Here is a 26,712-nt window from a genome sequence, read left to right as displayed (position 1 = left end):
CTCAAATAATTCCTTTACTCTCTAGCGCTCAGGAAGTTTAATTGACTCTAATTTAGAAGTGCATTTGGCGGTGAGGGAGGAGGCATTCAAAACCGTTCGCTGCCTCATTCACTGCGCACCTCGGTCAAGGAGCAAAAAAGCATAGGCTTCAGTTTTCCCATACTTAACAGTGGTGTAGAGAGCAAGGGGCGTGGTTCAACCTCGCTGGCGGAACTACCAGAGTCGTCAAAACGTCGCAAAATTACCCAGCCTCGCCTGGCCGGTTTTTCCTGCGCCTGCGCAGAATCCGCCGCTGGCCTGCGCTTGGGGATTCCCTTCTGTCCCCTCGAAGACTTGGCGCTCCTCCGTGGTCCGTCTGCCTTTCTTTCGTTTTAGGCGTCGACGCAGGCGCGGCTGTCGAGCGCCGAGCAGTCGATGGAGATGGTGGCCTCGACCGCTTGAGGGGGGTCGTGGAGGCCCTGAGCTCGTGTCGGAGAACTGGACAGGCCTTCGCGGCTGTGGGACCGGGAAAGGTACACAGGGCTGGGCGTACCTGCAGGGTTCTTGTCAGAAACCGGGCGGGCGGGCGGGCCGTGCGGGCGTGGGATCCGTGTGTGGTGGGTGTGACGTGCGTGGTGGGCGCTGGGACTATCGGGCCGCGCGTCTCGCTCGTGTGCCCGGGGTGCTTTTACTTTGTGGTTGCTTGGGTTGTGTGAACTCTGTAGCGTTACGCGGCTGGGGCGGCGGGGGGCTGTCTCCCAGGAGCGTTTTTTGGGTCTTCTGTGGAGGTTTAGACGTTTGGGTTCGGGGTTTGTGTGGTGCCTATGTGAAGTTGTCGTGTGTGCTTTGTGGGGATGAGCCTTTTCACCCACCGCACTGTGGGTGCGGTGATGCGGCGCGTGCACGTCACGTTGAGTTACGTGGAGGGTGGTCGGGCGGCCGGGGGATGTGTGGTGGCTGCGGCGTGTGGCCGGCAGCACTCACGCTGGACGTGGAGTTGCAGGAGATGTGGGTTTTATTTGGATTTTGGACGTGATTTAGGGTGTGAGGGTCTCTCATATATTGTGGACGTGGGGCCTGGCTTGGTGGTTTGTGTTGGGTATTTGGTTATATGATTTAGGGTTCGTCCGTTCATTCATTTATTCACCCTTGGAGCGTTGTTGAGATTCTCGGTGGTTTGTGCGGGGCACTGACCCGGGGGTGTGGTGTTGGGAACGAGGACGTGGCTTCTGCTCTCAAACAGCTTACAGGCTGTTGGATTAAGTCGCTTTGTGTACCTGTGATTACAGATTGAGATAAATGCTATGAGGAGAGGTGCAGGGCTGCCCGATGGGAGAATGCGTCAAGCAAGGCATTCTCGAGGAATTGAGGGTGTCTCGAGATGCGGGGAGTGTGTGTTGGTAGCGTGAGTGCGTGGGAAGGAAGGGGGCTCGGGTGAACGTGAACCACTGGCTGGGAGGGGCCGGGAGCTGCTTTTTCAGCGACCGTCTGGAAAAGGGGCTTAGATCTGAATGTATATAGCCATTGGGCTTTTTAGCTAGAGGAAGAAAATAGGGACCTCGTGTTTCATTTGTTTATTTCGTGGGTCACTGCCACTCTTCAGCTTTGAGGGCTAGGCAGTTCCTTCTCCGTGGCCCTGTTAGCAGGTCCATCCACAGCTCAAAGCTGACGGTCGTACATTCCCCCTCACTTTGTACTGTGGTTTATGGCCTCAGGTTCTTGGGGAGAAACTTTTCTGCTTTTGTGGATTGGTTTTGTCTGCGTTTCCCTGTGGCTGTGCATCTTTCTGAGATGACACTGGAAGTGACTTTGCCGTGTGCCGGATGAAACTGAAAATGTAGCTTATTAAGCCCTGAATTGTATAAGCATCAGCTTCTTTTATTTTTGAAGCAGTGAGAGCGTTAGGCTTGCTGGTTTATAAAGTCTAGTAAGTTTATTGGAGAAAAAGTACCCTACAAACGTAAGACACAGAATAGATTTTTCTTTTTGATCACTAGGTTTCTAATGCTCCTCCTTAGACTGAAGCTGGAATTTTGTTTGATTTGGTTGGTTTGATTTTTAGGGCAGGCGCTATCCCTTTTATATCAGTGCCTTTTTGACAGAGGTGCAAGAGCTCCATATATGTAGCTGAATAAATGGTCAAGGTAAAGAGAGTCAAATAAAAATTTGTGCTTGTTGATAACTATTTCAGACATTTCCCCAGCGGCTAAAGTGGAATACAGATTATGAAGCTGGATCATTGGAATGAATGTTAGTGAATTGCCTTGGTATTGTGTTTACTGTTGAAGTTGTATTTTCCTTTCTTATCTTCAAGAATCTGTGCTTTCCCTTTCACTGAGTTGCCATTGTCCAGTGATGTTCTCATATCTTAGAAAGTTTTGTGTTTTAGTCTTAAGGATTCGAGAAAGCAGTTTGTGTTCTCAAATTTGCACTGAAAAATGTTAAGTACCCTTCCTGAACTGTGAAAAGAACAAGGAAAATTCTCAATTGCTGTTAATTTGCCTGAACTGGTTTTCCCCCGCTTCTTTCCTTTCTTAGGACTCCTACTCCAGAGAGGATACCTCATCCAGCGCCATGATGCCACTTCCCCATCACCTGTGTGCTGCTTGGTTAAGCTAACGCTGCGGATCCCTTGTCTCTTGTGGAGGAATCAAGCTGACTCTTGGCATGAGGACCCTGCCTGGCGGGGGTTGAGAGTGACACTGCCATGGCTTCTCTGGATGACCCAGGGGAAGTGAGGGAGGGCTTCCTCTGCCCTTTGTGCCTGAAGGACCTGCAGTCTTTCTATCAGCTGCAGTCACATTATGAGGAAGAACACTCCGGGGAAGACCGTGATGTCAAAGGGCAAATTAAAAGTACGAGGCAGGGATTTTCTGCTTACCTCATTCTGTCACTGGGAGCTTTAGCTCGTGGGATGGTTTTCATCAGCTACCAGGTTGCCACCGTAATAGGATAAACAATACGAAATTAATAATAATAATAGAGAACATATTTCTAGTGCTTTCCATGTGCCAGGCATTATTCACCATCTTCCAGTGTATTAACTTCATTTAATTCTCACGGTAACTATGTGACTGTGAGCCCCGTCTTACTGATGAGGAGATTAGATACAGAGATAACTTGCCTGAAGCTGCCAAGTGAGGTAGAGCCTGGCTTTGAACCTACTAAGTGTAATTACTGTCCTCTGCTGTCTCTTGCTAGGATGTTTGAATGACCTAACTGCCAGCCTCAGAGGGTTTGGGGTGGAATTCCTTTCCTTTGCTCTGTAAGTGGAGGCACATTGTACACCCATTTACCTGTCACAAATTCAGGCCTTCCTGCCATCCTTACTTCTTCAACTAGACCTTGTCCTCTGCAGCACAGGAAAAGGAAGATTATGGTTGAAATATAAGGAGTTAAACCCAAAAAGTTAAAACTTGGTTTTTGAGCTTCCGAGAACCCTCAGGTCCTGGAGGGTTGCAGAAAGAATTTTTCAAAGTAATTTTTGCTATACAGATTATTCATTTCCCGGACTTTAGATTCTAACCCCTAAGTATGATGCTGGTGCTCTGGAATTCACTTTCCTAGTGATTCAGTTAATAGCTGGCCACATTTCTGAAGGCAATGAGATTAAAAAGGTCTATTGCTCTATTCACAATTCTTTGTTGGGTGGGAGAGAAAGGATTGATGCATGTATTCCTAAGTGGACTCTGGCCTCCACACGTGTGAGTCACATGCCCCTTGTAATCAAAGTCTCACTCCATGTCTCACTTTTCAGTTCAGAAAAAAAGAATTATTGAAAGTATTAACATTTATAACTTCTGTCAAAAATATGACAAAGTCAGGGCTTTCCTGGTGGCTCAGTGGTTGAGAGTCTGCCTGCCGATGCAGGGGACACGGGTTTGTGCCCCAGTTCGGGAAGATCCCACATGCCATGGAGCCTGCGCGTCCAGAGCCTGTGCTCCGCAACGGGAGGGGCCACAACAGTGAGAGGGCTGCGTACCGCAAAAAAAAAAAAAACAAAAAAAAGATGATGTTAGCTTAAGGGGCCGGGCTGCAAGCACTGAAGCCTGCTTTTATTAGGAAGGGCATTTCTGATTCTCTGTTTAGTGTCCATTACAATGGAAGGCTGCAAGAAGGACCTTCTTTGGTTGGCTCAAGCTTTGGTTCTAACTCTAGCATAATCTCTTAAAACTAGCCTCACCATCCCTGACAAGGGCAGGTTATGGGCTACTTTCTCTCCTAACTCACAGTATCTCACATCAGAGGGAAACTATTTATGTATATAGCCCATTGTCTTCCTGGTGCCTTCAGTAGGCTTACTTTATAGCTACCTTCTGCTATAAAAAAGCCATCCAAACCTTTCAGGAAGGTTTCAGTGTCCAGTCCATTTTGTGTCTAGGACATTTGCCTTATCTGAGATGCATTTTTTTTTTTTTTTTTGCGGTACACGGGCCTCTCACTGTTGTGACCTTTCCCGTTGTGGAGCACAGGCTCTGGACGCGCAGGCTCAGCAACCATGGCTCACGGGCCTAGCCGCTCCGCGGCATGTGGGATCCTCCCGGACCGGGACACGAACCCGCGTCCCCTGCATCGGCAGGCGGACTCTCAACTACTGCGCCACCAGGGAAGCCCAGAGATGCATTTTTTTTAACAAAGCCTTTTCAGGACACGAGGGCTGTCAGTTGAATTTAACTTTCCTCATTCTCTCTGTTCCTCTTAATCAGCCTCTTTTTTAGGAAGCTTGAAATCTGGGAGGCACTCTGGTGTTCATTAAGATTCTGATTCCATGTCTTGCTGGAATTTGGGAGGCAAGACCCAAGGCTAGGGAATGACTTACTGGGGGATAGACTATACTATTCATAATGTCCTTGGGACTCCCCTGGTGGCGCAGTGTTTAAGAATCCACCTGCCAATGCAGGGGACATGGGTTCGAGCCCTGGTCTGGGAAGATCCCACATGCGGCGGAGCAACTAAGCCCGAGCGCCACAATTACTGAGCCTGAGCTCTAGAGCCTGCAAGCCACAACTACTGAGCCTGCGTGCCACAACTACTGAGACTGCGTGCCTAGAGTCGGTGCTCCGCAACGAGAAGCCACCACAATGAGAAGCCCGTGCACTGCAATGAAGAGTAGCCCTAGCTCGCCGCAACTAGAGAAAGCCCGAGCGCAGCAACGAAGACCCGATGCAGCCAAATAATAAATAAATAAAAACATAATGTCCTCATATTCCTGCTATTTAGCTCTCTCTCTTTACCTTTAGAGCTCTTGACTTGGCGTTTTTGTCCTCATTGAAGCACATAGTTCCTCTTGTGTACTTCCTTTTTTTTTTTTTTTTTTTTTTTGCGGTACGCCGGCCTCTCACTGTTGTGGCCCCTCCCGTTACGGAGCGCAGGCTCAGCGGCCGTGGCTCACGGGCCCAGCCGCTCCACGGCATGTGGGATCCTCCCGGACTGGGGCACGAACCCACGTCCCCTGCACCGGCAGGCGGACTCCCAACCACTGCGCCACCAGGGAAGCCCGAAATTCTTTAATTTTGTCTGAAGTAGTCTCTTTTATCTTTTATGGCCTTAGGATTTTAGACTAGAGTTAATCATAATAATACTGCTGAAATCACAGTCTTCAGCTTTCTTATGGGACCCCAGACCCAAGAGTTCCCTTCCATACTACATATCTAAAGTACATATCTTTGAATTCAAGAATCTCTACTTCAGAACCGATTTACTGGTAGGGTTTGCTGATGTTCCTCAGCCTGCAATTGAGTCTCTCCTTAACTTTATAATGGATTTAAGCAGCAAGATCCCTGTAATGTATATGGGCTGGAGGATGGAATTGGATCAGTAAATGAGATTGTGACAGTGATTCTAGTTTTCCTCCTTCCCTCATATTACTTATGTCCTCAGAAAATGAAAGAACCCTGATACAGGAGAAGCCGTGAAATGCATTGGGACCCTGTTGATAGGTGAAATCTAAGTGCTCTTCCTATAGGACCTTGACTCTCTACTGGGTTATCTTTGTGGATTCATATGGTGTTTGTTCCATTTTTCAAGGTCTTGTCCAGAAGGCTAGGAAAGCAAAGAACAGGCTGTTGAAACGAGAAGGAGATGACCGAGCTGAATCAGGGACCCAAGGATATGAGTCTTTCAGCTATGGAGGGGTTGATCCTTACATGTGGGAACCCCAGGAGCTTGGTAAGAAATTCTTTTCATTCGTTCATTCATTCATTCATTCAGCAAATGTTTATTGAACATCTGTATGTTTTAAGAGTTGGCTGAAGAGACACCAGTAAATCAGAATGGTTGTCAGCTTCTCCTGGACCTTGTGTTCTAGTGGGGGGAGAAAATGGACAAGAATGAGCTGGGCCTCTGCTTTGTGTTAGGCACTACATTAAATGCTTTACTTGTGGACTCTCATTTAATCCTTACTGAACTCCATGGGGACCTCCCAGGGTCAGACAGCTAGGAAACTGCTGAACTGGGGTAGGAATCCAGGTCTCTGACATCAGCCCAGGTGCAGTCCATTGACTGGGCTGTCTCTTCTTGTGTAGACATTGATTACCTGCCTACTGGGAAGCACTGGTTCATGCACCTTAATTTTCTGAAGCATGTAATTGTGGTATCATCTACTTACTTTCAAAATTACCATCTTTTCGGGATGATGAAAATGTTCTAAAATTTATTTTGGTGATGGTTTCACAACCCTGTCAATATACTAAAAACCACTGAATTTGTATGCTTTAAATGGTGAATTGTATGTATTTGAATGATAACTCAGTAAAGCTTTTACCAAAAAGATCATGCCACATGGAGTTGAACTAGCTAATCTTACATGTCCTTTAACTGTTGAATGATAGTGATCATTAATATAGTATTTTCTCTCCATGTGATGGGTAAATAATGATTCTTTCGTAGTAGTTTATTATACTTTGTTTTGTTTTGGGGCTGCTCTGCATGGCACGTGGGAGCTTAGTTCCCCAACCAGGGATTGAACCTGCGCCCCCTGCATTGGAAGTGCGGAGTCTTAACCATTGGACTGCCAGGGAAGTCCCATAGTACTTTATTATACTTTGATACTCATTATCTTGTTCACCTTGCACAAAAGCCTTGTGAAGTGGAAAGGGAAGTGATGCTCATTCCATTTATAGATGAGAAAACAGGCTCTAAGAAGGGAAGTGATATTTACCCTGGGGTCATCTACCAAATAGTGCTGCTGCAGGATGTGTCTTTTATTTTATTTTTTAAATAAATTTATTTATTTTATTTACTTTTATTTTTGGCTGCGTTGGGTCTTCGTTGCCGTGCACAGGCTTTCTCTAGTTGCGGCGAGCGGGGCTACTCTTCCTGTGGTGCGCGGGCTTCTCATTGCGGTGGCTTCTCTTGTTGCGGAGCACGGGTTCTAGGCGCGCGGGCTTCAGGAGATGTGGCACGCGGGCTCAGTAGTTGTGGCTCGCGGGCTCTAGAGTGCAGCCTCAGTAGTTGTGGCGTACGGGCTTAGTTGCTCTGCAGAATGTGGGATCTTCCCAGACCAGGGATCAAACCCATGTCCCCTGCCTTGGCAGGCCGATTCTTAACCACTGCACCACCAGGGAATCCCAGAATGTGTCTTTTTGGAAGAGGAAAGTCCTAGAATTACACTATCCAATATGATAGCTACTAACTGTATGTGGCTATTTAAATTTAAATAAATTAAAGTTAAATAAAATTAAAAGTCAGTTCCACAACCACACATTAGCCACATTTTAAGTTATCAGTCTCCATGTGTGGCTAGGGGCTACCATGTTGGAGAGTGGAAAAATTTTATTTTCATTATGGCAGGAGAAAAATGGCTTAAAAATAAGACTATACGCATATATTAGTTATATATGAAAGACAATTAGAAACATGAAGGAGACTTTTCAAGCATATGAATTATTAGCTTTTTGATAGCTTATTTCATGATTGCCAGTGTTAAATTATCAAGGTGATTTACTGATTAACTTGCCTGTTTCAGCAACTGAAGGAAGTCACAAATTACAAAAGGTCAAGTGAATGGCAAATTTTAAAAGTTAATGTGTATTGTCACTCCTAAAAATTCGAAACTAAAATTTAATTAGGTGTTAAAGTTGATTAGGGAAGAAGAAAAGTGTGGATGCTTAAGAGTTTAGCGTAAAGATCTAGATATGGTAAAGCAGTGGTCCCCAACCTTTTTGGCACCAGGGACCAGTTTCGAGGAAGACACTTCTTCCATGGACGGGGGTGGAGGGTGGATGGTTCAGGCGGTAATGTGAGCGATGGGGAGCTGCAGGTGAAGCTTTGCTCGCTCTCTTGTCTTCCACTCACCTCCTGCCGTGTGGCATGGGTTGGGGACCCCTGTGGTAAAGTACCTAAATGAATAGGCCATCATTGGGTGGAAGAAATGAACTGAGTGCTGGGAGGGTTGCGGGGGCAGGGCCGGCTTTCAGAAGAGGTGGGATTGAGCAGGTTATATTTCAGATGCACTGAGACAACAGGCTACTTGGTTCCATTTGTGTGAGGAGGTTTGTCCTGGGTCTTGGCTGCTGGACTGAGAAGTTACCAGTTTAACTAGCCCCCTCCAAGGGCATCTATTAGCGTTTACATTTGGGAGGCTATTTTGAGAAGGATTGTTTTTATTCTGATGAAAAACCATATTGTACCAGCTTTGAAAAGTACAGAAAAGTTTGAGATGTTTAAAAATCGCCCATAATGTTACTGCCTTTTTATTAAACAAAAATTCATGTGTCAGGCAGTATTCTAAGGATTTTATAAATTTTAACTTCTTTAGTCCTGATAACAGCCCTGTGGAGTAGGTACTACTGTTTTCCCTATTTTATGGCTGAGTACTCCAAGTTACAGAGAGGTTAAGGAACTTGTGCAAGGTCACATAGTGTGTGGCAGAATTGAAACTTGAGCACAGGCTGGCTCCAGAGTTCAACCTCTGTCCTTAAGGTCTTTCCTATCATACTTTGTGGCCCCAAGGTGACCACAGTTAACATTTTAGCAAATTTCCTTCCATTTGCTTTTCTAGTTTTTTAATTTTTAGTAAGACTCTAATGGACTTCCCTGGCGGTCCAGTGGTTAAGACTCCGCGCTCCCAACATAGGGGGCCCAGGTTCAATCCCTCGTTGGGGAACTAAGATCCCACATGCTGCATGGTGCGGCCGATCGATAGATAGATAGATAAATAAATAGATAAATATAATAAAATCCTAGAATGTTTGAAATTCAAAGTAGAGAGGCTCCCTCAGGGAAACGACAAGTCGTTTATGTCACCACCTCCCCTCCTAGGTGCTGTGAGAAGCCATCTTTCCGACTTCAAAAAACACCGAGCTGCCAGAATTGACCACTATGTCGTTGAAGTCAATAAATTAATAATCAGGTTAGAGAAGGTAAATCTTTTGTTTTAAAACACTTTTTTTTTGCAAGTATAAATCTTCTGGGGGGAGAATTACATTTCTGTAGCATATGTCTTGTGTATTGTGTATGTCTGATGCTGGCAAGGAAGCGCCCCACCTAGAGCTGTGCTGAGGACGTGGTGGATGGTTCTAGCCTGGGCTGGCTTTACTGAAGGTAGTGGCCCAGGTTGATGACTGGCCACATATCCGGCTTCCCTTTTTCTTCCTATGAAGCCCACTTGGCTGCTGGACAGCCTTTCTGCCTTTAGATCCTTTCCTCATTTGGGTGTCCCAGGGACAATCACGCAGTGAGGCATAGTGTGTGATACCATGTGATGGCAAACAGAGAGGCTAGTAACCAGGCGTGTGAGGAGTACCCTGCCAGGGCCAGTGTGCAGTGTGGGAACCTCTCGTCCTGTGGTTGGTTTAAGAGTCTGTCTTCAATACCACGATCGCTCTGTTTACTTTAACCCTGGAAATGCTTGTTTTGTATAAGCTGGGTTGTGTGGTGGGCATGGCAGCAACCACACGGGTTCAATTCTTTATGGGTACTTCGTAGGGCAGAAATATGTGACCACTTTCATTGTCCAGGAGGACTGTGGTGAATCAGGGGGTTCCCATTGCTTTCAGTAGCCACCCCACCGTGCCCTTGCCTACCCCTGGTTATTGCTTAAGCGGGTAACTGACAATAAAGAGATTGGAACGGGTCATGCGCCGGGAGGTACCTTCTGGATGCAAAGCTAATACTCTATCCCCCACAAAGTTGTTTTTGTGACATTTTGGGGTTGGAGACGACAGATAAGACTTGAGCAATGCTGGTGTGCTCATTCCCACTTGATGCTTCTGCCTGTAGAAAGTGTATACACCATCAGATTAATTCCTTCTGGCACTTTTTTCTCCTTGTCAGCTCACTGCATTTGACAGAACAAATACTGAGTCTGCGAAGATCCGAGGTAACTCTACAACTTTGCTCACATTCCTTCTATTCTTTATCTTTCTTCTTGACCAGATCTCCTTTTTAAAATGGCCTATGTTTATGATTGTTTGGTTTTTGTTTTGTTCTTCCCAAAGCAATAGAAAAGTCCGTGGTGCCTTGGGTCAACGACCAGGATGTCCCCTTCTGTCCAGACTGTGGGAATAAGTTCAGCATCCGCAACCGCCGCCACCACTGCCGCCTCTGTGGGTCTATTATGTGCAAGAAGTGTATGGAGCTCATCAGCCTTCCCTTGGCAAGTAGGTGATGGGGAGGCGGGCCCTGGACCCTGATCTCCTTTTGAGACTAACTTGTTTACTAATTACCACTGGGTGACTTGGGGGACATTTTAAAAAAATTAATGGCCCATGGGATCTTCATTCATTTACTTGTTTATTCCTTTTTTTTTTTATTTTTTATTTTTATTTTTATTTTTTTCTTTTTGCGGTATGCGGGCCTCTCACTGCTGCGGCCTCTCCCGTTGCGGAGCACAGGCTCCGGACGCGCAGGCCCAGCGGCCATGGCTCACGGGCCCAGCCGCTCCGCGGCATATGGGATCCTCCCAGACCGGGGCACGAACCCGTATCCCCTGCATCCGCAGGCGGACTCTCAACCACTGCGCCACCAGGGAGGCCCTACTTGTTTATTCCTTGAAGCCCATTACAGCCTAGGCCCTGTGTTAGGGACCGGTGATTCAATGGTCTGTAACAGAGGTTGGCAAACTTTTCCCATAAAAGATCAGGTAGTAAATATTTCAGGCTTTGTGGGCCACATACGGTTTCTGTCACATTTCTTCTTCTGTTTTAAACAACCTTTTTGAAGTGTAAAAACCATATGTAGCTTGAGGACCATACAAAAACAGGCTGGACTTGGCTTGCAGGTTGTTGTTTGCCCACGTCTGGTCTATAAGCATCATCGATTCCTTCAGGGAGTCCAGCATCCAGAAGGGGAGACACACTGACAAACAAGTGCTTTATAAAGAGACAAGTATGATGAGAGAAGTTGTGTCAGGCACGTGGGAGAGTTGACGGAATCTTTTTTTTTTTTTTTAATAAATTTATTTATTTATTTATTTTTGGCTGTGTTGGGTCTTCATTGCTGCCAGCGGGCTTTCTCCAGTTGCGGCGAGCGGGGGCTACTCTTCGTTGTGGTGCGCAGGCTTTTTTCATTGTGGTGGCTTCTCTTGTTAGGGAGCATGGGCTCTAGGTGCATGGGCTTCAGTAGTTCTGGTGAGCGGGCTCAGTAGTTGTGGCTCGCGGGCTCTAGAGTGCAAGCTCAGTAGTGGTGGCGCATGGGCTTAGTTGCTCCGTGGCATGTGGAATCTTCCCGGACCAGGGCTCGAACCCATATCCCCTGCATTGGCAGGTGGATTCTTAACCACTGCGCCACCAGGGAAGTCCTGAGTTGATGGAATCTTTGTCAGCTCTGCTTGAAGTGGCAGGTGAGGCTTTGCGAGGAGACTGTAGGATGTGGTCTTAAAATGAGCAGCGGGGGCTTCCCTGGTGGCGCAGTGGTTGAGAGTCCACCTGCCGATGCAGGGGACACGGGTTCGTGCCCCGGTCCGGGAAGATCCCATGTGCCGCGGAGCAGCTGGGCCCGTGAGCCATGGCCGCTGAGCCTGTGCGTCCGGAGCCTGTGCTCCGCAATGGGAGAGGCCACAACAGTGAGAGGCCCGCATACCGCAAAAAAAAAAAAAAAAAAAAAATGAGCAGCGGGCTAGTCCTTTCCTTTGAGCAAAGAGTCACAGACAGCTCACTGTCGTATAGAACAGGCTGTAATGTCGTAATATGAGAGCCACTGAGTGCTGCTGAGGCCGCTGCAGAGGCTGAAGAAGAGTGAGAGTGTGGGTGCTCAGGGTCAGGAGGTGACGTTTGAGAGCAGCCCTGAAACACAACTGGGCCTGCAGAGAGGTGGGGCAGGCTGGCATCCTGGGGAGAGTGAAGAGCTGGTGCGCAGGCGTGGGGTGTGGAAAGGCCCGGGGAAGGTTAGTAGATGAGCAGGTACAGTAGTTGGGGGTGTGAAACACTGCTTGAGAATGTGGGAATGAGGCTGTAAAGGTTAGGTGGAACCCAGTGGTCCCAATGGTCCAGAGCTTTGAACCTCAGCTGGTTAAAGGTTGCTAAAGCTGATCTCGTGGGGTTTTGGCTAATTCTGGGACTTTCGGGGGGATTTTGCAACCCTGGAGAGTTCTGCTGACTCTGCATGTACCGTTGGCTGCAGGATGTCTGGATAACATGGGACAGAAGCAGATGCTTCCTCTGTTGAGCTCTGATGTCCAGCGGGCTCGCATTACCTAGATACTTCCCCTTTCTCCCTGAGGCGACTCCCTGTCTTACCTGACACTTTATAAGCTATGTTTTGGGGACACTCTTCACCCCCCTTCTTTTGAGCTAATTAACTGACATCTACTGGGCAGCTGCTATGAAGTGGCCCTGTTGGAAAAAATATAGGGGTGCAGCTATGAATAAGACAGTTTCTATCCTCAGGATCACAGATTCCTAGGGCAGCTCTGGGGTGTACATAGAGCTATCACTACAGGGAAAAGTGGGAAGTGCTCCACGAGGGGCGACGTAGTAGAAACTGATAGAAAGGCAGATTGTTTTTGCCTCAAGGAATTGGGGGGAGCTTCCGGGAGGATGTGCCATTTGAGCTGAGCTCTGGAAGGGGTAGGAGTCGGGCGTCTGGGCGTGGGGGAAGGCCGTGGAGGGTAGCCCAGGGAGAGCCTGGTTTGTGTCTCAGGCACGGGGCAGATGGAGCAGGGCAGTGGGTGGTAAGGCCAGGTTAGGGGTGGGCTTCAGAGCCTCAGAGACACACTGTCCAAGGCTGCCTGGCTCTTTGGTGGCTGCACTGGGCGTCCATCCCACCTCAGAGCCGAAGCCCGGGAAGGCAGAGGTGTGCGTGCTTCTCGCCTGTGGGCAGAGCCTGCTCTCGTGCTGCCCCCACCGTTGGATTCCACTGCTGTCGTGGCTGGTGGGGTGATTGGAGGCTGCGGGCTCACTGCTGCCTGTCCTGTGTTGTGCTTTACAGACAAGCTCACCAGTGCCAGCAAGGACTCCCTGAGCACTCATACCAGCCCCAGCCAGTCACCCAACAGTGTCCACGGCTCCCGCCGGGCCAGTATCAGCAGCGTGAGCAGCGTGAGCTCTGTCCTGGACGAGAAGGATGACGACCGGATCCGCTGCTGTACACACTGCAAGGACACACTACTCAAGAGAGAGCAGCAGATCGACGAGAAGGAGCACACCCCTGACATCGTGAAGCTCTACGAGGTGATTCGTGTGTGCCCTTGAGTCTGATTCGAGAGATCTGGCTGTTGGTTATATACATGCCTGCAGATTTTGGAGAACGCTTTGGGAAGTCATTCCCTTGAATCATTTTTAATTTCTGCCAAAGGGCACTAGCTAGGGCCCTGGGTGAGTCGCAGAGTCACTGGTTATGTTGCAACAAACTTGTTCCCTCGCCCTTCCATGCCCACTTGACAGCGGTGGGGGTGTGGGGGGGGGTTAGGGGCTTCTGTGGCCCAGGGGCAGGAGGAGGAAGGGTGGTTGCCATGCAGTGTGGACAAGTTCTGTGGGTGGGCAGGAGCTGGAGCTGGTGGTGAAGAGTGGGCTGGAAGAGTCCTGCCACACTCACTTGGGAGTTTGAGAAACTGCCCAGAGGCTTAGAGCTTCCTCCTTTAAGTCCATTCAAATGCCTCAGCTCTCATTACCACCAGCAACCCTGGAATGCCTTCAGTAGATGCTGCTTTAAAGGAGCAGAGTGTGGTGCCAGAAGCTGGGATTTAGAGTCAGACTGTGTGTGAGCTTGGCTCAGCCTCCTAATGGCCAGGTGAGGCCTTCAAGATGAGAAGGATGAGCCAGGTGGGGGTTGGGCAGGGAGGTGGTAGGAAACGGGGAGGAGGAAACCAGCCCGGGCATCAGAAGCAGTTTGTGCAAAACTGAGCAGAGGAGGGGTGTGTTCTTCTTTTTTTTTCTTAAATAGATTTTATTTATTTATTTATTTATTTTTGGCTGCGTTGGGCTTCATTGCTGTGCGTGGGCTTTCTCTAGTTGCGGCTAGCAGGGGTTACTCTTCATTGTGGTGCGTGGGCTTCTCATCGTGGTGGCTTATCTTGTTGCGGAGCACAGGCTCTAGGCGCGCGGTCTTCAGTAGTTGTGGCACGTGGGCTTCAGTAGTTGTGGCTCGCAGGCTCTAGAGCTCAGGCTCAGTAGTTGTGGAGCACGGGCTTAGTTGCTCCGCGGCATGTGGGATCTTCCTGGGCCAGGGCCATGTCCCCTGCATTGTCAGGCGGATTCTTAACCACTGCACCACCAGGGAAGCCCCAAGGAGGGATGTTTTTTTGTCTGATGATCACTGAATGGTCACTGGTAGCAGTTCTGCAGGTCACAGTGGCTGTATTTCTGAAACCACCATGAAAATACTCAGACTACTAGAAATGGTGTTAATTAAACCCTTGCTGAGTTGCAGATGTAGCCATTGTCCATCCTTTATGTGGAGCTCATGATCTGATAACTCATTTTTGTAAATAGCTGCCGTGCTTTTGGCTTCCTTCTTTTTTGAAATGAGCCCTGGCAGTGCCTTGTGCTGGTATCTAGGGTCACCTGGCAGATAAAGGACCTAGCAACTAATTTCTTTTCTCTACCTTGGTAAACTCAGATGACTTGTGTCCTGGAAGGCCTTGCTCCTCTCAGAAACATCCAGTCAGAAGTTCACCCTCGGGTTTCCCTGGTGGCACAGTGGTTAAGAATCCGCCTGCCAGTGCAGGGGACACGGGTTCGAGCCCTGGTCTGGGAAGATCCCACATGCCGCAGAGCAACTAAGCTCGTGCTCCACAATTACTGAGCCTGTGCTCTAGAGCCTGCGAGCCACAACTACTGAGCCCGCATGCCACAACTATTGAAGCCTGTGCACCTAGAGCCCGTGCTCTGCAACAAGAGAAGCCACCACGATGAGAAGCCCATGCACCACAACGAAGAGTAGCCACCATTCGCCACAACTAGAGAAAGCCCGCGCACAGCAACAAAGACCCAACGCAGCCAAAAATAAATAAATAAATTTGTTAAAAAAAAAAAAACGTTCACCCTCGCTTTCTTTCCATCCTGCAAGGTTTTCTTGTAGAGTAGGTCTAAATCAGGAAATTGATAACAAACAAAACAAAACAACTAAAAACCACTCTCTGCACTTTTTTCATTTTATAAAACTGCACATTTTAAATACATCTCTGTTGCTTTAGCATAACCTCTGGGTAGGCTTTTCTGTACCTTGAGAGCACAACTCACCTCTTCTTTTTTGTTCTTAGAAATTACGACTTTGCATGGAGAAAGTTGACCAAAAAGCTCCTGAATACATCAGGATGGCAGCCTCATTACAGTAAGCTACTCCTCTCTGTTTCACTAATTTAGTGGTGACTGTTTTCTGGCATTTTAGGTCAATTCTTTAGTGGGTGAAAATGACATTCCTAACTCTGCCCAGGCTTTTCTTCTGCCACCGACTGCAGAGACTCTTCATCATATCTGTATTTCTTTGGGGTGCATGTTGCAGTCCTGTGTAGTCATGTTCAGTCATGTGACCCCAGCTTTTCTGATTGAGTGGGTTTAGGAAGGGCCTTGGACGATAAGCACCACTGCCAAGTGCGGCATCCGGAGGTGAGCAAGGGCACTGTGCCTCATGCTTGTGCCTGGGTAGTTGCCACTTCAGGGTGACACTGAGGTGTCAGGGCTGAGAGCAGACATTTCCTTTAGGTCAGGGTTTGGCAGACTTTGGCCCTCGGGCCACATCTAGTGTGCCGTCTCTTCTTTTAAAATTAAGATTTAATTCACACACCATAAAATTCATCCTTTTAAAGTGTACAGGTCAGTGGTTTTCGTACAACCATCACATTACATTTAGTACAACATTCACAAAATTGTACACGCATCAGCACTGTCTTAATTCTGAAACACTTTCATCATCCTAGTAAGAAACCCCATACCCGTTAGCAGTCCCTGCTCCTTCTCCCTTTCTCTGGCAACCACTAGTCTGCTTTCTGTCTATGGATTTGCCTAGTTTGGATATTTCATGTAAATAGAATCATAGTTATATGATCTATTGTGTCTGGCTTTTTTCACATAATGTAAAGTTTTCAACATTCATCCCTGTTGTAGCATGTGTCGGTGCATCATTTCTTTTGTATGAAGGCACTGTATGGGTAGACCACATTTTGTTTATCCATTAGTCCCTTGGTGAACATTTGGGTTTTTCCACTTCTGGCTATTGGGAATAATGCTTCTATCAATATTCATGTATAGGTGTTTTGTGGACATATATTTTTATTTCTCTTGGATATATACCTAGGAGTAGAGTTCTTGGGTCATACGGTAACTCTGTGTTTAACTTTTTGAGGAATTGCCTGACAGTTTTCCTAAATGACTGCACCATTTTACATTCCCATCAGCAGTGTATGAGACTTTCAATTTCTCCACATTCTTGCCCACACTTATTATTGTCTCTTGTTTTTTATAAATAAAATGTTATTGGGACACAGCCATGCCCATTTGTTTGATTACTGTAGCTGATTTTGCACTACAGCAGCAGAGTTGAATAGTTGCAACAGAGACTCTATGGGCCTCCGTAGCCAGGGGGGAGCTACCATTGCTGAGCGTGTTTCCAGGTGTCTAACTCTTACGCCTCCAAAGACCAGTTCTGAAGTGCTTTAAGTAAGTGCCTTTCAGTCTGTCACTCATTCACTCAGTGGATATTTATCAAGCACGAGTTACGTGCCAAGTGCTGTTCTGGGTGCTGGGGCTGCAGCAATGGACAGTGAAGACAGCTTCGTTATCATGGGAGTGCAGACCATAACCAAGTGAACAAGTAACGCACATGATAATAATGCCAGGCATGATAGGTGCTCTGAGGAGAGTACCGTTGGTTGATGTGACTGAGACCAGGGCAGTGATTTCAGATTTGGGCCAACCCTGTTATTTTCCACATGACTTGGCATTATCAAGACAAAGTGCAAGTCTTCTTAGTTCTGATCTGATGTTCTTTTTGCAAACTGTGCAGTTAGAGATGATGAAACAACTTTATTGAATCTGCAGATTACAGCACACACCAAGATTTTTCCAGCTAGGGCTGCCTTATAGATGGAAAACAGGTAAACACAGCAGTTCTTTCTGCTTATTTAACTTAAATTGCTGCTCCCTCAGGAAGAGAGTTGAGTGGCCATTGCTGAGGCTGGGTTAATAGCTTGGAGATCATTTGAAATGTTTCTCTTCACAGTAAACATTGTTTAAGCTTGTCCCATGTGCTAGTTACTAGGGGTATAAAAATGAAAAGCCATAATCACTGCACTTGGAGTTCAGCAGTCTGGTGGGAATGGCAGACTCGTAAAGGAATAATTCTAAGACCACATAATAACTGTTGCTGTTCCTCTGAGACTGGGGTTAAGCCACCTCTGGCCTTCCCTGATGTCCCCTCCTCCACCCTGGGCAGAGTTACTCCCTCTCACCTCCTTTCTTGAGTTGGAGTCCAAGTGTTTTTCTCACACAGGGAGCAATTGTTTGTGAGACCCAGGAGCATGGGGCAACTGACAGTGCCACGTGGGCCATGGCTTGGATTCCTTCGTCAGCTTTCCTATCATTCCTCCGCTCCCTGGGTAGCCTTTGAGTGCGAAAAGAAAGTGCCTTCTCCTCTTATGTGGTCTAACCAACTCATTTAGTAAACCACTTCATCCGTCTTACTAGATGCACTGAAATTTTTCAGGGAAAGTAGGCTGAAGTAGATTCAGTCACATTTATTTTGGCAAGGAGCTTAGGAGCTGGTCCTCAAAGACCTCGGCACTAGTGTGTCCCTATGTTGTCTGCAAATTAAAAGCAGTTTCTAGTTGGTTAGCACTTATATTTTGAAAAGGAATGAGCACTGCAATATATACAAGAGTCTGAAATGCCACTTGGAGAGAATTAACTGTCTCCTCCTCTGTGAGTCCTTTTACACCACACTGTCCGTTCAGTGCGATGACACTTAGATCAAACATCTCTGTGATTTCTCCCTAGTGCTGGAGAGACAACCTACAGTCTGGAACATGCCAATGACCTTCGAGTGGAAGTGCAGAAAGTGTATGAGCTAATAGACGCTTTAAGGTAAGGTCTGTTATGTGATGTCTTACGTGCTGCCTTGAGTGGAGGAGGTGCTGTGTTAATGAGTGGTGGGCGGCCAGCATACCTGAGCTTACCCAGTCCTGGTGATAGTGGGAGTGTGTGAGGAGGAGGCTGAGGGAGTTGCCAGCTCTGGCACTCAGTGCATCTCAGTAACTTTCGGTTAAGGATTTCTACTGTTCATTATTATTAAAGGAATAGGGGCTGATTGACACCAGCTGTGTGCCAGTCACTGACTACTTCCACACAGAGTAGCTCCTTTATTATACCACAGTTACCCTGTGAGGTAGAGATTAACATCCCCATTTTATAGGGGAAGCTATAAAGAAGTGCTGGAGCTAGAAGAAGTGCTGGAGCCCAGATGGAAACCCAGATTCTTTTCTTCAAGTTGACTGCTGCCTCGTGGTTTTTTTTTAAATTTTTTTATTTATTTATTTTTGCTGTGTTGGGTCTTCGTTTCTGTGCGAGGGCTTTCTCTAGTTGCGGCGAGCGGGGGCCACTCTTCATCGCGGTGCGCGGGCCTCTCACTATCGTGGCCTCTCTTGTTGCGGAGCACAGGCTCCAGATGCGCAGGCTCAGTAGGTGTGGCTCACGGGCCTAGTTGCTCCGCGGCATGTGGGATCCTCCCAGACCAGGGCTCGAACCCGTGTCTGCTGCATTGGCAGGCAGACTCTCAACCACTGTGCCACCAGGGAAGCCCCTGCCTTGTTTTTTTTTTGGCCGTGCTGTGCAGCTTGTGAGATCTTAGTTCCCCGACCAGGGATCGAACCCAGGCCCATGGCAGTGAAAATGCCGAGTCTTAACCACTGGACCACCAGGGGAGTCCCAGTCACTGCTTTTTAACTGTGGATTGGCTGTTGGGGTTACATCAGCCCTTTGCAGTGTAGGAAGTACTGTGACTCAGAACAGAGATACGGAACCCTTGTCCATCCGTACGTGCAGGACTAGCTACATGGTTTTAGGGTCTGCTGCAAAATGAAAATTCAGGTCCCTTGTTCAAAATTTAGGATTGTAAGACAGTGATAGCAGAATATGAAACCAAGCATAGGGCCCTTCTGCTGTGCTGGTCACTCACCCACAGCGCTGGCCCTGCACCAGTGGTCAGTGCCTCGATGGCTGAGTGTTTGTCGTTCACCCTGTGCTTGTTTGGGGCCTTGGGTACAGCCAAGGGGTAAGAAATGGGCTTTGCCTGCAAGGACATTTCAGTGGAGTCTCTAACCCATTTCTCTACACATGTTGCTGGCATGCAAGCCTGGTGACTCGGGACTTTTCACCCATGTTTCTGAGGCTGGCAGTGCCTGTTACAGTGATGCGTTTGTTCCAATTCAGTAAGAAGATCTTAACCTTAGACTTGAAGCAGGACCCTCCACCACATCCAAACACTTTACGGCTGCAGAGGATGATCAGATACTCAGCTACGCTTTTTGTGCAGGTAAAGCCATCCTGGGTGGCAGAAACACCGCACTCGCCTCCCGTGCTCTTCTACCACTCTGAAGGCAGACTGGGCCAATGGCTTGTTTATTTTCTGTGTGTACATTTATTACTTTTTAAGGTTATAAATGTGTCAGCCATATCTAGAGAAAAATCTGGATGTCAAAGAAAAGTAAATATTCCTTTTAGTCCTATGTCCTTAACACCATCCTGCCTCATTCTGATATATTTTCTTTTTTATTCCATTTGCACTGGTTATATAAAGTAGTTATATATGCTACTTATAGTTATATAAGTAGCATATTTGCAAGTTTAGGCCTTCTTATTGCTGAATTTTATATCATAAGCACTTTTTTTTTTTGGCGGCGCCACACGGCATGCAGAATTTCTAGTTCCCCGACCAGGGATCGGACCCATGCCCTCCGCAGCAGAAACACCAAGTCTTAATGACTGGAGTGCCAGGGAAGTCCCATAAGAACTTTTTTATGCAGTCCTCAAACAGCTCTTGTTTGAATGACTACAGAATAGTGCTCTGTGTACACCATCCTTTAACTATTCCCCTTTCACTGGGCATTTGATAGATTCCCATTTTTTGCTGTTGAGGATTGCCTGATGGACATACTTGCACATAGCATTTCCTCCTTGGGATAAACTCCAATGGCACTCTTCCTGGGCCATTGGTTTGGAGGAAACAGGTGATTATTCAAGGGCGCACTGGACCTAGGTGGTTGGATCTAAGTTGTTTCTACCTCAGAAAGCCCTTGTGAGAGTCACGGTCAATCCCCTGTGGGGCTCCTGACAGAGATCTAAGCGTCCTGTTGGGTTAGTTTCCCAACATCCTAATGCAGAGAATGAGGCCCTTCCTGCTTTTGATTAGTGGCTGTATTCCACAGTCCATAAGTGCCTGCTGAGTCCCAGGCAGTGTTCTAGGTGCTGGGTATCCTGCCATGAGTAAAGACAGACATTCCTGTTCTCATAAAGCTTGTATTCTAGAGAGGGGAATAGATAAGAAACAACTAAAAAGTGTAGCTTAAGAGGGTGGAGAGCGCTGTGGAGAAACGTAAAGAGGGTGGGGTTGGGGCTCGGATGGAGGCTTACGGATGTAGACAGGGAGGGCAGGAAAAGACCCCACTGAGAGGGCAAATAACTGGGATGTCTGGTGTTGATCATTTCATCAGGAAAAGGCTGGCCCATTTGGAAGTTGTCTCTGGTCCAATTTCAGCATTAGGTCCTTCCCTGCTCTGCTCATTAACGTGATTGTCCGAGAGTGGGGTAGCTTAGCTTAAGTGGGCTCTCACTAGAGGGCTTCAGGTTCACTTTTTTCCTAAAACGGTTTAAGTATAAAATTGCCTGTGACCCCTCTGCAGGAAAAGTTGCTTGGTTTGATGTCACTGCCAACCAAAGAACAGTTTGAGGAACTGAAAAAGAAAAGGAAGCAAGAAGTGGAGAGGAAGAAGATCCTGGAGAGACGGGTGAGTGAAGCTCAGGGATGCTGGCGTCCTGGCTTCTTCCCTGCGGCTCCCTTGAGCGCAGAGGCCTCCTCAGGCTCCCAGGAGGTCCTGTGAGGTTGTCGTTAAGTCAGAACCTCTCACTCTCTCTAGTTTGCATTCTCCTTTTGTTCTGTTTCTGGCCTCTCTCATCTTCAGAGGTCAGAATAATTATTTTTCTCTCCAGGTCCTATTTTTCTTTCAGTGGTTCTACTGATTTTCTCCTATCCAGAATACCATAGAGACTGGCAATCCTCCCCCTGGTACAAGCTGCAGAGGACCCAGACACCAGGGAGTTCTTTGTAGAACACTTTGGAATATGCAATATTAAACAGAATAATATGTGTATTTAAGATTGTGTGAGGTTCTAGTGTAGATGAGTGGTAATAGACCTCAGAGATTTAAGACAAGTGCATGGCCAGTGAATCTAAGATTGAGAAAAGCTTATCCCTTAACTTACTGTTATTTGTTATTTTAATTTTGAAAATCAGGGTTTGTCCCTCCTTCCCTTCTGATAAAAAAGCCTGATTTGATTTTAGCAGTTGGATATCGTAGTCCTGAGGTGGAGAATTGGAGTCTCACTGACACAGGGATAGTGGGACTGCAGAGGGTGGCTGGCGGTGTGGCTCTTGGCCTGGTGACCGTGTTTCTTCTCTTTGGCTTTGGTGTCTCCCCAGGCTGCTCTGGAATCCCAGCGAAGGCTTGAGGAAAGGCGCAGTGACCTGGTGTCTCATGCGACCAACGGGGAGGTGGTGTCCCTTCGCGGGGGCCCTGCCCCATTGAGAAAGGCTGAGGGCTGGCTCCCGCTCTCAGGAGGTCAGGGGCAGGTCGAAGACTCGGACCCACTCCTCCAGCAGATCCACAACATCACATCGTTTATCAGGCAGGCTATGGCCGCGGGCCGGATGGATGAAGTGCGTACGCTGCAGGAGAACCTGCGCCAACTGCAGGACGAGTATGACCAGCAGCAGACAGAGAAGGCCATTGAGCTGTCCCGGAGGCAGGCTGAGGAGGAGGACCTGCAGCGGGAACAGCTGCAGATGCTGAGGGAACGGGAGCGGGAACGAGAACGGGAGCAGTTCCAGGTGGCATCTCTGCACACGCGGACTCAGTCCCTGGACTTCCGAGAAATCAGGCCTTTTCAGCTGGAGCCAGGCAGAGAGCCTCGCAACCACCTTGCTCATGCCTTGGATCTGGGCTGTTCCCCAGCTCAGAGCAGTGCGGCACCCGAGACCCCTTCAACCAGCTCGGCTCTCGAGCCCATCAGAGTGTGGTCTGGGGCCCCAGCCCTTGGCCAGGAATTCTTCCCCCAGAGCATCACGTCGCAGCACAATGAGGTGCCCTCCCTAAATCCCTTTGATGAGGAAGACCTCTCCAGCCCTGCAGCAGAGGGCATGGCCAGCCCTCCTGCTGCAGAGCCTTTGCTCGGCCCTCCAGCCCGTGTCCTCAAGGAGTACAATCCTTTTGAGGAAGAGGAGGAAGAGGAGGCAGTGGCAGGGAATCCCTTCACTAGCCCAGACAGCCCAGCCCCCGGCCCCTTTGACGAGGAAGATGGGCATCCCCCTCAGAGACCCTCAGGCCCTCCTGTTCCTGGCAGCCCCTTCGAGGAGGCCCCCTGTACTAACCCGTTCGAGGTGGACAGTGAGAGCGGGCAGGAGGGCGAGGAGCCCATAGAGGAGGAGCTGCTCCTCCAGCAGATCGACAACATCAAGGCATACATCTTCGATGCCAAGCAGTGCGGCCGCCTGGACGAGGTGGAGGTGCTGACGGAGAACCTGAGGGAGCTGAAGCACACCCTGGCCAAACAGAAGGGGGGCGCCGACTGACCGTGGTGGGCAGGGCGCCTCTGGGGCCTGGCAGGAGCCAGGGGAGCAGGAGGGAGTGCTGCTGGGGTTGATGGAGAAGGAGGAAGGGTGAGATTTAAGCTGCACATAGGTCGGGGGGAGGAATCTGCTGTTTCGTGCTGTGCACTTGGAGCTTTTTCCATGACAGTTGAATAATAAATTGGGAACTAGAACAGGAAGAATCAGCAAGCATTTGCTGTTTTTCCTGTTTTTTTTTTTTTTTTAATATATAATTGGGTTTTCCCTTTAGAAGGGAATTTAAAACTTCACTGCTGAGATATAACTAAGCGCAGTTCTGTTGGGCCCTGGGCAGAAATGGCTACTTTGTACCTCTTGCATCCATTTGCTCCTGCCCAGTGTTTGGTCGTTATGCAGTATTATAGGGCAGCCTTATATAGGGCCCTTCCTTTAGCCGAGACAGACAAGATAAGAGTCCTGTAAATTGTACTCGGCTCTGGAGGCAGTCTGTCCCCATTAGGGTATTATGCTCCTTTTACCTGGGACTTTCACTGCCCTACTGGGCACATTCTGCTTGTGCAATGGAAGGGGGAGGTCTTGCTATGAAGGCAGTAGTTTAGACCCAGGAAAGCCCAGCACCTCTTCTTAAGAGTGGGTAATGGTGGTGAGATTTCACCAGGGTCTGTTTCCCTCTTTGACTTCTTGTTTGTCTCTTTCAGGGAGTTAAACTCCCAGTGCAAGGGTATCACTGTGAGTCTGATAATGAGCTTTTTACAAAACGGGAGTGGGTAACTTTTTGGTTGATGGAGGTTGGTATAATTTGGGAGAAGAGAGTCTATCCAAGTGTGGCTCTGTTTAACTGAATGACCACTGGGACAATTGTCTGTCCCCAGGGAAAGCTTCCTCTAGAGCTTTGGCAAAATAACTCTGAGCTGGGCTTTTTCAGACTTTTTCATAGTTTAGGATTGGTGACCAGGAAGCTCTTGTGGAACACTGTCAGAAGAGTTAAAGCTCCCCTGAGTCAGAAGGTCAATTAAAATAACTTCCAAGGCTACTTGGTGAGCCTTCTTCCCTTTTGGTTCATCTTGTGCTGACCGTGGACACTGGTGAGATTTTTTTTTACCAATGTTTAGTATTAAGAAACTGAAATGGGGAATTCCCTGATGGTTCAGTGGTTAGGACTCAGCGCTTTCATTGCTGAGGGCACGGGTTCAATCCCTGATCAGGGAACTAAGATCCTGCACAGTGCGCCGCGTGGCTGGGAAAAAAAAAAAGAAACAAATGTTTGAAAGAGGCACAACCCAGGATCATTTTGGTAGGATCGCAGTACTTGAACTCTTCACCAATTAAGGGCAAAAAGGGAAATTGTTAATTTAGCTCTGGTGCTTAGGTTTATAGGAACATAACCCTTAACTGACATCTGACATCGTGATACCCAAGTGTGCTCAGCTCTGGGTAGAGTTCCTGCAATTATGCTTGCTAACTAGTGAACAATAACTGACCACTAGTCACTTTATACCCCTTAACTAACTCTGGGTCATACTCTCAATGGTTAATGGTGTGAGAGTTGAAATTCACTTTGTTACATTCTGGGAAGACCTCTCTTGATCTTGGGAAGGTCTGAAAAACATTGTGGTGTAAAGGTAATCTGTTTTTGTATTGACACTATTCACATTTCTTTAGCACCTGCTGGATCTTTGGGCTGAATGAGGAGGTCCTGTACGGGGGATGTGGGAATGGGGAGTGGGTGGGTGGAGGGTGTGTGGAGGACCCCTTGAGTTTGGATTCTCTTCACAAAGGAATGTGAGTGGGTTTGAGGTCAGCCAGTTACCAACCTTGCTGATTGTCATGGTTTGGGGAAGTTGGCCGTCAGGCATATAAAATGTTGCCCGGTACAGGCATTTTTTCTTCCTCAAGGTTATTGCCCTTCGTGCTGTTACTCTGGAGGGATTTATGGATGGCTGCATGCTCCTCCCTGCTCAGTCTGTCTTTTCTCTTTGACTGAAGAGAAGGAAGCTCTCTGCGCCGAAAAGCAGGTAGTTCCAAAAGCTAAATGCCGCTCTCCCTCATGATTACTTTTCTAATGAGAACATCTCTTTTAGTTAGCTGGTGGTTTCAATTAAGACTAGTTTACCAAACATACCCTTTCTCTGAAATCAATTGCAGGTGGCAATAAGTAACTAAGAGCATTGAGAGCCACTAATATAAGAAACATGTTTTTAAGCTAAAAAAAAGAAAAAATTTTTAACTGAATGTACTAAATCACACTAAAACCCTCTGATGTGATTGAATTCTCCCACAGCTGTATTTTTCCATTTAATTCTTCCATGGCTATATTCTCCTATAATCACAGACATGACCGGTGTTAGAATTCTCTATCCCTCGGAATTCACACGGGCACAAAGTTGGATTTACAGGGATGGGTTAATGTCAGGGAAGAGATGGCCTATGAATTGCAACCACAACTTCAGGTTTTTACCCCATGTGAATAGTTCGCCCGTCCTGCAGTCCTTCTTCGCAAACAGCTCCATCTCATCGGAAAATGGGCAAGTCCTTGATACGGCGTTGGCAGATGTCCCTAGACACAGATCATGTATGCAGGAGACTTTGGGGATTCAGGCATCAAATGAAGCTGGCTTTTCCCTTTTATGCCTTGTCTGTATTTTCCCTTGTCTAATACACTAAGGGTGCTTACTCATTATGCTTGCTGCTCCATGTGTCTCTTCTGTTCAGATACTAAAATGGACCTGAATCAATCAAGAGCCCCGTGGTAGGTTGGACGTTGGCATAGGTGATGGGACTCAAGGTGAGAAGCTGGTAGCTTTATCAGGTCACAGACTGTGGTAGTAGATTGTGCTGGTCATCTGACAGTGACAGACAGTTTGAAGGTCATTGATTTGCATGCACTACTCTGAGGCCTTGTACTGGAACCTTTTTTAAAAAAATAAAATAGCATGTTAGTGGTTGGGGGTGTGTGTGAGTATGTGCACACATGTTGCGAGTGAGAATTACCAGATAACATCTCTCCCCTCCTTTCTTAATAACTTCTGAGTATCAGAAGACAGCCCAGCTCCTGTGTTACCTGTGTGGTTAAGGCCTCTGGACAAAATCAAGGTCACTGGGCTCTTAACAGGGGTTAAGTATGGGTTCAAGGTCTGTCCTTGTCTTTAGTTATTCCTGCAGTGTTGATTAAATGAACTATCTTAGACAGGTGTCATGCAAAACCCTTTGAGGTGGTTAATCAGGTGTTCAGCTGACAGATGAAGAAACTGGTTGAGAGAGATGAGCCTGGCTGGGGTCAAAAAGCAGGTCAGTGGTGGAAGGAGGATTTAAAGCCCAGTCTGCCTCACTCGCTTGCCCTAAGTAGCAAGGAGGGTTCCACGTGGGTCAGGTACAGTGGGAGCGCTCAAGCAAGGTTTGTGGCCCAAAGGTAGCGGAAGTGGGCGATGGGGAAAGAGATTGGAAGCTGCTGAGTGGATCTCTGATATTGCCATCACTTGGACCTTTGAGACCTCCCAGGACTAAACCAGGAGGAGGTAA

The 26,712-nt window shown here is 47.7% G+C and overlaps 1 protein-coding gene across 1 annotated transcript; it reads left to right on the top strand.

Moving 5' to 3' along the window:
• Positions 1–233: 233 nt before the first annotated feature.
• On the top strand, positions 234–23,406 carry RBSN (rabenosyn, RAB effector). The gene is made up of 12 exons (XM_081247591.1): positions 234–512; positions 2,518–2,834; positions 6,007–6,147; positions 9,241–9,341; positions 10,255–10,300; positions 10,419–10,580; positions 13,348–13,589; positions 15,620–15,690; positions 18,351–18,437; positions 19,782–19,884; positions 21,251–21,355; positions 22,048–23,406. The coding sequence occupies exons 2-12, from the start codon at positions 2,687–2,689 to the stop codon at positions 23,194–23,196; spliced, it is 2,355 nt and encodes a 784-aa protein (XP_081103717.1). The 5' UTR covers positions 234–512; positions 2,518–2,686; the 3' UTR covers positions 23,197–23,406.
• The last annotated feature ends 3,306 nt before the right edge of the window (positions 23,407–26,712 follow it).

This window comes from Mesoplodon bidens (genome assembly GCF_964165515.1).
Source record: "Mesoplodon bidens genome assembly, chromosome: 10".
Classification (NCBI taxonomy): Eukaryota; Metazoa; Chordata; class Mammalia; order Artiodactyla; family Ziphiidae; genus Mesoplodon; species Mesoplodon bidens.
This window is presented reverse-complemented; position numbering and strand designations above follow the sequence as displayed.

Bases quoted from the DNA above. Each gene is read 5' to 3' on its own strand.
- RBSN (XM_081247591.1), top strand. From the start codon at position 2,687: ATGGCTTCTCTGGATGACCCAGGGGAAGTGAGGGAGGGCTTCCTCTGC. The intron at 2,835-6,006 runs GTACGAGGCAGG...CCATTTTTCAAG, and splicing joins TGTCAAAGGGCAAATTAAAA to GTCTTGTCCAGAAGGCTAGG. The intron at 18,438-19,781 runs GTAAGGTCTGTT...GTTCCAATTCAG, and splicing joins GAGCTAATAGACGCTTTAAG to TAAGAAGATCTTAACCTTAG.